This window comes from Orycteropus afer, unplaced genomic scaffold (genome assembly GCF_000298275.1).
Source record: "Orycteropus afer afer isolate SDZICR_OR568_19922 unplaced genomic scaffold, OryAfe1.0 scaffold00053, whole genome shotgun sequence".
Taxonomy (NCBI): domain Eukaryota; kingdom Metazoa; phylum Chordata; class Mammalia; order Tubulidentata; family Orycteropodidae; genus Orycteropus; species Orycteropus afer.
The window spans coordinates 6,730,512-6,743,009 of record NW_006921640.1 but is presented as its reverse complement, the minus strand read 5'-3'; the positions used below and the strand labels follow the sequence as shown (position 1 = coordinate 6,743,009).

At 42.0% G+C, this 12,498-nt stretch overlaps 1 protein-coding gene across 1 annotated transcript in view; it reads left to right on the top strand.

Moving 5' to 3' along the window:
* The first annotated feature begins 480 nt into the window (after window positions 1–480).
* Window positions 481–12,498, top strand: part of PNOC (prepronociceptin) — a 17,629-nt gene continuing 5,611 nt past the window's right edge. Inside the window, exon 1 of the mRNA XM_007938727.2 lies at window positions 481–606. Coding sequence (XP_007936918.1) covers window positions 481–606 — 126 coding nt within the window. The remainder of the gene's footprint in view (window positions 607–12,498) is intronic.

The window sequence follows — 12,498 nt, the reverse complement described above, 5'->3', positions numbered from 1 at the left end:
TGTTGAGGCCAGCTCAGTGGCAGGAATCACAGGAGTGCACTTTCAAAGAACCCAGACATTAGCCCACCCATGAACATTAGGCCTGGCCAGCTCGTATCTACAGAAAATAGCACTTAATAACAATTACTTTTAACTTGCTGAATGATCTCTCACAGCTGGTGATGGAAACTGCAGTGGTAACTAGAAACTGTTCATTAGTGTCCCATTCAAGTGGCACCCAGGGCACATGCCATTCCTGCCATACTCTAGATATGACTCTAGGCCTCATGGACAGGGTCAGGCAACCTGTGCCCTTGACAATCCACTCCCTCCCAGGGAGTGAATCTCAAGGCCTTTATACTGTTCTCTCAGAAGAATTTCTTTCCTGCGGGTTCTCCCCTGTGTTAGGGTCTCTAGTCCTGACCACCCATCACAGAAGGGCTCTACTAATTGCAGCCTACCCTCCTTTGTGTTTTAGCATCTTGCTTCCACTCCTGCACCATGAAAATCCTGCTGTGTGACCTCCTGCTGCTCAGCCTCTTCTCCAGTGTGTTCAGCAATTGTCAGAGGGACTGTCTGACCTGCAGAGAGAGGCTGCGCCCAGCTTTTGATAGCTTTGACCTAGAGGTAAGTGCCAGAGGCATGAAAAACCAGACCTTCTGCCAGTTCATCTCCACCTTCCCCTTCTAGACTCTGAATAAGTGAGCCCCCACCACCCGTTGAGAGGTCACATGATTTTCCCATTGTCACAGGGCCCCAATAAGAAACAGATCAGGACTGCATCTCCCATTTTCTGACCACAAACTCTGTGATCTTTCCACTTGACCACATTTAAACATATATTGCCCATATTGTCATTTTGTTCCACTATGGAAATAAGGCATACTCATTTTAGAGACTGACAAATTCAGAGAAGTACAAAACAATTGAAATCATCTTTAATCCTACCAGCAGTGTTGGATTACCCAATGAGCAAGGTAAGCCCTTACCAGACTAGTAAATAAGCACAAGTATAACTGTGCTTACCTTGTTTATTGGGTAATCTGCTCCTGCCCACCAGTCAGAGAAAGAATCCTATTTTTTTCCCTTAATACTATACTAGGATAATTTTCTTATGTTATTAAATATTATTTTTAAATAGTTCTTTCTATAAATATAATTTATTCTACAATGAATATGCAGGTATTTAAATGCCCTCTTAAATTTTTAAATTTCAAATTTGAGGTGCAAATCTGTTGTTAAACTTTTCCTAATTGAATAAATTTCTTTGCTAACTACTTTAATTTCAGTCTATGTAATCATTCTCCTGTTAAATCTAGACCAACTCAATTATTTTTCCTTTGTATGTAAATAAGCATCTTTCAAAAGATGGCACGTTTCAAACCCCTCAACCTTTAAAAAAAAAAAAAAAAACAGCAAAAAGGAATTGCTGTTACTAAAGCAAATGTACAAATACAGAAACCAAGTATTCTTGTACTCAGGCACGATGCGTCTCCCAGCTCCCAATAACAGACATACCCTGACGAACCAAAGCATGCCAAAATCTTCCTACCTAGCTCAGTGGTTTTTTAACTTGTTTTCTGAACAGTTAAATCATGAAAAGCATCCCTAATAGCCCAAACTGTATTCATTCATCATGGTTTGTTTGTTTATTTATTTATCTATTTGTTTGTTTGTTTACTTATTTATTTATTTTTATGAGCACCTGCTATGTAAGTCCCTGGATGGCATGAACAGTTAAGCACTCGACTACTATCTGAAAGGTTGGTGGTTCAAACCCACCCAGAGGAACTTTTGAAGAAAGACCTGGTAATCGACTTCTGAAACTTCACAGCCATGAAAAGCCCATAGAGAACAGTTTCTACTCTACACGCATGGGGTCACAATGAGTTGGAATCTACTCAATGAAAACTAGTTTTAGGGGTTTTTTGTTTTGGGTTTTTGTTGGTTGGTTGGTTGGTTGGTGTGTTGAGCACTGTGCTAGGCCTAGAGATCCAATGTAAGCAGATGGGTGGAGTTTGCAACTACCAGAGAGAACACACAACCCCTCATGCTAGAGTAATCACAGGTGCTGGGCAAGCACAGAGCAGTGGACCCCAACTAGTCTAGAAAAGCAAAGGGACTAAAGTCTATACTGGACCTGAAGATGAAAGAAAGTGAAGGGACAGGGCAGTGTGCCTTGGGTAGCCCAGGTGATGGAGGACAGGTGGGATTGAGGGACATGTGCAAAAGCCTATAGGACAGAGACTGGGGGCCATTTAAAGGGCTGAGAAAAGCTGACTTGTCCAGAGCACAGAAGTTCCGAAATGCGTTTTCTATGCAGAAGCCCAAAGCTATTTCTTGGTACCTCTTCAGATTGGCAGTTTTGGTTCTCTTGTGCCGCTCTAACAGAAAATACCACAAATAGGTGACTTTAACAAATAGGAGTTTACTCCCTTACAGTTCTGGAGGCTAGAAGTCCAAGTTCAAAATGCCAGGCTCTAGGGGCTGGGTGAAAACCCCTCAACCTTGGGCTTCAGCTCTACCTCTTGCTCCCAGCCCACTGAAGCTACAGGCTTTTCTTCACTCGGGCAGCTACTAGATGTTGAGCCTGACAAAACTAAGGTTGACAAGTAAAAAGGCACAGTCTCAAGATTGCCAAACCACACAGCAGGCTACTGATTCAGGTCCATTAGCAATCCCAAGATTGGCAGACAACATGGTAGGATTACAGTGTACCAAAAGCTGTAGACCTTTCTCAATGCTTCTCCTTCTATACTAGAAATAGACCACATCCCTAAGGCAGCTACTCAGCTGCTCCAGTAGATTCCACCATGGAGTTGATTACCAATCTCACCATGGGGAATAACTACATCCAGATGCATGGCCACTCAAAACTAGACCCAGCTAAGTTGACATATAACCTTAACTACCACATTGGTCTAAACAAACCAAAAACCAAACTCACTGCCATCAAGTCTGACCCCTCCTTGGGTTTCCAAGGTGGTATCACTACGGAAGTAGATTGCCCAACCTTCCTTCCAGGAGTGGCTGGTGGTTTCCACCAGCCTTCTGGTTAGCAGTCAAATGCCATTGGCACTATGCCACCAGAGCAGTTTAAAAGTTTATCTAAAAACATTTACTCTTGTCCTTAGTAAACAGAGCAGACAACTAGTTTGCATATAAGCCAGTTAAGGAGTTGATTAAGCCATTATTTCATAATTGCCACACTATTAATATTCTTAGGTTGCAGCATAGATATGACTGAAGGTATGCACAAATACCTGAACCACTAGCTTTCCTGTAACCCTTATCTCCTACTCAAAAAAAAGCATTAGGAACTTAACTGTAGAGATAATACTAAATCTGCTTTAATGTATTTTTTACAAACAAAATAAAAATACCTAAATAGGTGATTTGTTTGTAACAAATATCACCTGACTGTAAAACACTAATGTGCCTTCCCACCCTCTTAGACACCACCACCTTGGGTTGCCCCATGCTGATAAGATGGATTCCAACTCCACTCAGAAAGAAATTAGTGCAGGAGATCCTGGATAGCATGGGAAAACAATTTGAAACAAAACTCAAAATCATAAAAAAAGACCAAGTTTACTGGTCTGACAGAGCCTGGTGAGACCCCCAAGGCTATGGCCCCTAGTTACCCTTCAGGTCTGGAACTGAACTCACTCCTGTGGCTTCCAGCCAAACAATAGATAGGCCTATGGGGTGAACGTTTACATCAGGTAGCTACACTCCTTGGAGCAATCAATCATGGGAGAACAGAAGGGCAGTGTTTGCACAGGGAGATAGCTGGGGGTCTTAATTACCAAATTCCATGGGCTGGTTTTTTGAGTTCCTCCTAGTTTTCCTCTGTGCAGTATTTGACCATGCTGATTCCCTGCTCCTTCAGAAAACCCCATCCTTTGGTGAATTTGCCTGTCTCCTTCCTGCCTCTGGCTCTCTTTCCTTGCATCTTGTGTTGGTTTCCGTTCTTCTCTCCACCCCCTAGGCATAAGTGATTGCCAAGATTCCCTGCTTCTTTCCTCAATGTATTCTCTGCCTTTGAGGTTCCATCCACACAGCCCATGCCTTCAGTTCTCCTCAGTCTGCAAGTAACTTCCAGATATACACTCCCAACTTATACACTCTACTGGGTTCCAGACCCACATTCCCACTTGTTTTCTGTTTTTGTTACTGTTAGTTGCCATGACTCCAACTCATGGTCACCCCATGTAAAACAAAACACAACATTACCCGATCCCACACCATTTTCAGGATCATTGATATGCTTGAATCCTTTCTTGCAACCCCTGTGTATTTTGAGTGGCTTCCAACCTGGGTACCCATCTTCCAACTCAGTATCAGATAATATTCTGGTGATCCATAGCATTTTCACTGGTTAATTTTCAGAAGTAGTTCTCCAGGCCTTTCTTCCTAGTCTATCTTAGTCTGGAAGCTCCACTCTAAAACTGACCACCGTGGGTAACTCTGCTAGTATTTGAAACACTAGTGACATAGATTCCAGCACCACAACAACACATAAGCCACCAATAGTACAACAAACTGACAGATGGGTCAGTTACTAAACCTTACTGGCTCTTACTGACCTTACTACTCTAGGAACAAGCCTTGCCATTTTTACCCATGCCTTTCCCTCCTCCCCAGTCTAATAAATCCTATACTACCTCAAAACTTAGATTATATTTCACCTCTTAAGAGAAAATGTTTTCCATTCTTACCTGCCCCAAACAGAGTTGGCTGCTCCCTCCTTTATGCTCTGACAAACCAAAAAACGAAACCCACCACCGAGTCAATTCTGACTCATAGTGAGCTCCATTGGGTTTCCAAGGTGGAAAATCTTTACGGAAGTAGATTGCCCAGTGTTCTTTCTGTGGAGGGGCAGGTAGCTTTGAACCACCAACCTTCTGGTTAGCAGTCAAATGCCTTAGGCACTGAGCCACTGTCCTTTGACAGTTCTTTGTATTTGCAGGTCTTTCTCTCATCTTCCTTGTCATATTCCTCTGAGTGTCCCCAGCACATAGCACAGTAGAGCAGTGCTCAATAAATATGTCCTGTGGAAATTGTAAAATAGTCATATTTAATCTCTTATCAGGCCTAGCCATTGCAGATACTGTAGTTTTCACATTTGAGTCTTTCAATTCAGTGAAAAATTTGGAGCATATATCCATTTCTCCATAGCATCTTAAATCTCTGAGGTCCAAACAACCTTGTTGGTCTTATTTGTTTGAAACAAATCAGAAAATGGACCAGTTATAGCCTCATCATGAGAGATGAAATCCTTCACAGTGCCAACTAATCATCCAAAGGACTTGGCTCCTTGGTTGTTTTTGTTCCTAGTTTGTATTCAGTTTTAAACTATTTTAAGATTTTTAAGGAAATACCTAGAAAAATGTAAAAAACCACATCTGATTTCCAAATCTCACAACCCTTGAGTATGTCCATGCTATGAATGGCAGAGGTGACTCAGATATTTTGTCAAGGACTACCTCCCCAAACCCCCCTCAGAATTACATAATCCTAAACTATTTCCAAGGAGCTCTGGTAGCATAGTGCCTAAGACACTTGACTGCTAACCAGAAGGCTGGCGGTTCAAACCCACCAGCCACTCCTCGGAAGGAAGGTTGGGCAATCTACTTCCGTAATGATACTACCTTGGAAACCCAAGGAGGGGTCGTTATGAGTCAGGTCCGACTTGATGGCACATAACAACAATAAACTATTCCCATGATCCACTCAACCTTTAGTTTCATCAAGTTTCTTTCTCTCTCACCCCAGGTAGATGGTCCAAATATGACTGGCTTTTCATTAGACTATAATTTTGGTTAAGAAATGATTCACACACCCAAACCCACTGCAGTGTGCTTGGCTTTCATCTGGTACTTAACCCATCAGGTCAAGTGGAAGAAACTAGATTCAGGGAGTTATTTTAGAGATGAAGGAGGTGACCCCCAAGAAATATCTAAGGAAATTTATTTAAAACTCTATTGCAAGATAAACAACCTTCTAATAGTTTTTTTCTATCTTCATTAAATGAAAACTCTTGATAGCTGATTCTCAGTAAACCAAAACAAACCCATTGCCATCAAATCAATTCTGAGTCATAGTGACCTGATAGGACGGACTAGAACTGCCCCCTAGGGTTTCCAAGCTATTATCTTTATGGAAGTAGACTGGTTCATCTTTCTCCCATGAAACCGTTGCTGGGTTCAAACCACTAACAATAAATAAATAAATAAAGTGCTGGTTAGCCGATGAGCACTTGATTTGCAGAGAGAATTACTTGTTACATGTTTTTCTTCTCTCCTAGTCATCTGCTGGCTTCCTATTCATCTGTTAGTCCTAAAATATTCTAGCAGAACCTCCTAGAGCCAATAGCATCCAAATGTTTCTTGGTCACAAGTGATTTGATTCTTCAGTAGCAGAAACTTGACCATCTCAATTAGCTTCTTCACAATGGAGTCACATGCCTATCTCCCACTTTGTGTTCTAATATTTCATCCCAGACATCCAAATGGCCTTTTGCTCAGTTTCCCCACAAGCTCAGCTTTCAGATCAATTTGGCAACAACCTGAGACTTTCCAGATGCTCATCCATACTCCAACTTAATATAGCAATGTCATCAGTGTGGGCTGAGCAAATGCGTCCAGTTCACTTAATAGGCCATTAACCCATCTCTGGAAAGAGGCTGGCAGGTTCCTCCAACCGGAGGGTTAGGCATTAAGCTCATATCCCATCTGGTGTTACAAATGCTGTTTTGAATTTGGATTGCTCATATTTGTCCAAAACCTTCTCCTAAACCAGGAATTGAGATGATTTTGTTAGTACCTAATTCATCTAAGTATGGGCTGTGCATCTGGTTTGATGGTAGAATTTCATTTTCTATGATTGACACAAAATCTAATTACCATCTGGGCTTAGAAACCCAGGGGCTCACATGAGCTCTAATAGCCTCTAGGTTTAACAACTCTTCCACCTGTTTCTGTAAAATAGAAGGAGCAGAACAATTCAACAAGCATTTTGGTGCTTCTGTCCTGTGAGAACTGGACCAGGTGTGTGCAAAGATCCATTCCAGCTCCAAAATTCTACATTTCTATACACTTTTCCAGTGCTACCCATGCTCTCCTGCTTTCTCATTGACTTACTAGAACAGGGTTTCTCACACTTGCCACCATTGAACATATTGGGCTGTATCATTCTTGTTGTGCAGGGACTGTCCTGTGCATTCCCTGATGTTCAATAGCATCCTTGGCCTCTACCCACTAGATGACAGTAGCATACCCCTCACCCCCAGTTTCGACAACCAAAATGTCTCCAGACATTGCCAATGTCCTCTGGAGGGCAAAACTGCCCCCAGTGAGGGAGTTTCTGCTTAGGTGGCAGTGAGTTTATGTTTATGATGGTAGAATAATTTGAAAAAGGATAACAAGAATGGTTGCAAAAGTTGAAGAATGTTATCAGTGTCACTGAATTAGGCCTGTAGAAGTTGTTGGATTGTTGTTTGTTTTGTTGTGTATATTTTCAATACAATAAAATTTTTTTTTAAAAAAAAAGGAAGTGAGTACTCAAAAAAGAAAAGAAAAAAAAAAAGCCCCTAGTTGAGAACCACTGCTGTAAAGTCATAACCCAAATAGAATTCTACCTGATGTTCTTCAAAGTGTTTCTGGAACAGGCTAGGTATAGTTCCAACTGTCTTTCTCTAAAGGAGTACTATCTCTGACCACCATGTCCCATAAGCAAACTCCAAAGCAGGATTTCTCAAAGTTTAATCCCACCTCTGAATCACTTGGGATGCTTGTTTAAAAATGTACATTCCTAAACCCTCTCTTGACTTACTGAATCAGAATCTTGAGAGATGTGGTCCAAGAATTTGCATTCTAACAAACTCTAGTAGTGATTTTTATAGACACTAACATTTACAACTCCATTTTTCTCTGAATAGGTCTTCCATCTATAAAAGTTGCCTCTCATTTTTCCTACCCAGTGATACTGTGGGTGTTAGAAAGTGGTTTCTCTATGTATCTCTGCTGAGCTTGCACTAACTGATGTTAGTTCTGTCAGCAACTATTTCTCACCTGTCAAATATCTCTGAGGAAAATCTCAGTGGAAAAATCATGCTCAGAAAAACCGTGGCTTTTCTATCACATAAATTTTATTAATTTGTTTACGTAAACCTTTCCATGTGTTTTAACTGAAAAAACTTTCCTTTATATTTTGCACATTAGTATTTCAATGTATACTATTGACTGGATTAATGATATTATTATTAGAATTGTTAAATTTTGTATGAAAGTTACTTTCAATGTAATTTCTCAGAAAGCTAATACGCTGCCCATGAAGTGAGTTATATATATATTTAGACAAGATACATTCTATGGATGGACTTGAACTCCCACTTTTAGGTTTATAGCTTAACCACAGGCCAAGTAGTTCTTCTAATGTGGCCCTGCTCCATACTTATCTTCATAAGACAATCAATGGAGACTGGGTATTATAGTGAAGCCTGGTGGAGAAATTAGATGGTGCACAGCTGTCAGAAAGGATATTGTCTGGGGTCTTAGAAGCTTGTTCTAAAACAAGCAGCCATCTAAAGGAGTCATCATCCAGTCTGCACAGAAGAAGGCACACCAACCTGTGTGATCAAAGCATTTTAAATAAGATCTATGATCAGGGAGGGAATACATTAGAGCTTAAATTCTAAAGCTTGGTTTGTGGAAGGCTGCACTCTACAGTGGAAGCCCTAACTCCATTTTGAATCTTGACATAAGTTAAGATGCCATTTGAGTTCTTTCTGACCATTAAACCAACAACATGGTGGTTATGCTTAGACAAGGCCAGGGCAAGCCCAGGGAGGGGAAGTTTGCCCTCAGGCTTACAGGAAGAGCTAGAGAACTTGTCTGAGTATGTCCTTAATGATTGCCTGAAAATAGCTGCATATTATCTAATTTAAGTTACAAGTTGGGGTCCTAGTGACTATGACTCAGGGCAGCATGATCATGAGTCATAACCTGACCACCTCACAGAAACCCCAGAAACAATCCTCAAACTTTTTGAGTTTGCAGTTATGTACATCTCCTAAGCACAATCCTTCCATCCTCCTACCCCCACCTCTGTCTTCTGTAGTCCCACCTCTGACAGTGATGGATTGACTTGCCACCAGTCATGATCTTGTGATGATTTGCTTTGTTTTCTAACACATATAATGAAAACCTTGGCTGTGAGTCAGCAAAATCCATCGGCCTCTGTACAGGGTACGTGCTGACAGTTTCCCCTCATCTGGATGATTGTCTTTGTTTTGTCTCTGTCCTGTTTAAGGCTTAAAAAAAGGGTTCTATGGGGACTGCTAACCAGAAGGCTGGCGGTTCAAACCCATCAGCCACTCCTCAGAAGGAAGGTTGGGCAATCTACTTCCGTAGTGATACTGCCTCGGAAACCCAAGGAGGGGTCACTGTGAGTCGGGTCCAACTCAACGGCACATAACATAAATAGAAAAAAGAAAAACCATGCCATGAATATAAGTAGGAGCCAACATCACCACCTCTGGGCAGTAGGTGAGCTGAGGTCAGAAGTTCCTTGGAAACCCTACCAGTGAAGGAAAGCAGCACTCCACTGGATCCTGTCTCTTTCCCCTCACTAGTCCCGTGGAAAATGAGCACACCATCAGAATCTTACCTTTGAGTCTCACAGGATCCTTGTTCTTGCATTAATTTCCACTAGTCAGTATCAAAAGCACACAGAGGTATTCAGTAGAGGTCCTTGGTTAGGAGTCAAGATATTTGTGTTCTTGTTCAGGTTATACTATTATCTAACGATGTATATCTGGGCATGTTGCTAAACTTCATTGTAACATGTGAAGACTGCACCACATCAGTGATTCTCAAACCCAAGTAAATCTCAGAATTAGCTGAGGATCTTTGTAAAAAGAAATATCTCCCATTATATCCCCCAGGGGTTTAACTGGGTCTTGAAAGACTGTTTTGAAAAGCTCTATAGATGATTTGGATTCACACCCAGGTTTGGGACCCATTGCCCCAAAGGTTGCCTAAGGTCCCTCTTAGTGTTTGTGTTGTATGAAATGCTTTGTCAATACACAAGACTAGGGTGGTCTCCCAGTGTGGCCACTGGGTGACTCCTGCAGCAGAATCTCCTCCCTTTTGTTGGCTTGCTCCATTTCATATCACTATGGGGCTCCACTTTGTATGCTATTCATTAGATAACTTGGAATGTCTACAGCCTTTTTTTTTTTTTTTCACAAGGATAGATTACACCCAAGTGAAGAGGTCCTTAGCCTGGTGTCCATGGTTGGCTGGTCCATAGACAGACATTAGAAGATCTATAGACCCACTAGAATTGTACACAAATTTGACACGAGTGTGCATTTATATTAGGAGCTCTGGTGGTACAGTGCCTAAGGCATTTGACTAGTAACTAGAAGGCTGGCGGTTCAAACCCACCAGCCACTCCATGGAACAAAGACCGGGCAATCTACTTCCATGCAGATTTACTGCCTCAGAAACCCAGTGGGGATTGCTATGAGTCTGAATCAACTCCATGACAGTATGCATTTATATGGTGAAAGGGTAGGGCCATAGTTTTCATTAGATTCTCAAAAGAGTCCATGACTTCAAAAAAAAAAAAGTTGTAACCCCTAGTCTAATGTTGTTGTTGTTATGTGCCGTCGAGTCGGCCCCAACTCATAGCGACCCCTCCTTGGGTTTCCGAGGCAGTATCACTACGGAAGTAGGATTGCCCAACCTTCCTTCCGAGGAGTGGCTGGTGGGTTTGAACCGCCAGCCGTCTGGTTAGCAGGCAAGTGTCTTAGCCACTATGCTACCAGAGCTCCCCTAGTCTAATAAGAGAGACAAATAATCAGGCAAAGTACTGCATCACAAGAGTATAATGAGTGCTAGGGGAGTTAAAAGGAGCCCTTGTGGTGGAATGGTTAAGATCTCAGCTGCTAACTGGAAGGTCAGCAGTTCGAATCCACCAGCTACTCTGCATCAGAAAGATGTGGCAGTGTGCTTCTGTAAAGATTAAACAAACCAAACACACTGCCATCGAGTCGATTCCAGGTCACAGCAACCACCACTGGGTTTCCAAGGCTATAAATCCTGGCTAAGTATAAGGTGACTACCTGATTAATTCAGCTCAGTTAAACAAACATCTATCAAAACCCTGCTATTTACTGGATGAAGAAGCTTCTTGAAAGGGATACCATGAGTTAGACATGGTCTTTGTCATATTCTGCCTTATAACGTATCATAATTATATCAAGAATTAAAGTTGTCACAAGAGCAATACAAAGTTCTATGGGAACAAAGGCAGGAGAAAGCAATTCTAGTCAGGGGGATTAAGGAAGATGCCATAGAGGGGCTGGCTCTTCTACCTCCTTGGATAGAAGGAAGTTATTCTACCAGAGGGAACAGAGTAAAGAAAGGCATGGCAATAGGAAGAGCTTAGGTGTGTTTTAGGCTCTCAGAGCATCCCTGTATGCCTGAAGGATGGTGTCTGAGGAGGAATCAGAAATCAGACTGAAAGGATAGACTGAGACCAGATGGTGGAGGGGCTTGACTGCTCTGCTCCAAAGTGGGGACTTTTTTTTTTATGGACAAAGACAAAATGATGGACAGCTGTGGGAAAGGTAGCAAGATTGATTAGAGTTATTCTTCAGGAAAAGTACTCTGCCAGGAGTGTAAAATAGATTGAAGAGGCAAAGATCAGAGATGGAGAAACCAGTTAGGAAGCCACTGCAAGACAAGAGGTAATGAAGTCCTTACAAGGATAGTGGCAGAAGGGGTGCAGATGTGTATGGTAACTGGATGAGGAGGAGGGAAGAAAGAAAGGAGAAGTTAAAGATATCCCCTGGTTCTTAAACCTGAATGAGCTAGGAAATAAGGTATCATTTAGAGAGACCGAGACACAGCAAGCAGAAGGGCAGACTTCAGGTTGGAAAAAAATATATCAGATAAGAATTACATTCACCTTCTAGTAAGGAAAACCTAAAGGAACAGTGGCTTAAATAAGGCAAGAGTTTGATTACTCATAAAGAAGGCAGAGGTAGACAGCCAAGGGCCATCATCAATGTCCCAGACTCCACTCTTTCTGCTCCATCAGTACATGGCTTTCATCTTCATGACACTACCATCCTCAGTCTCCCCTCATGGTTTCAAGATGGCCAATTGAGAACCAGCCAAAATGACCACAGCTTGTGCAGGAAGCTAGAAGAAGGGAAGGAAGAAGGGAAAAAAAGATGTTCTTCACAGCTGAGTCAGCCTGTACACTCCCAGAAGCCCCCTTGATCACTTCATGTATATGTCGTTGGCCACTTCTGGCTACAAGGAATGAAATGAGTGTTCTGTTAGTAAAGAAAAGGGAGATAGATAAGGAATTTTGGTGGAGATACCAGGCAGGGATCAGAGCAGTGACTAGCTGGTGTAGGACAGCAAAAGACCACTTGAGGAGTTCTGGTGGCATAGTGCCTAGGGCATTTGACTGCGAACCAGAAGGTTGGTGGTTCAA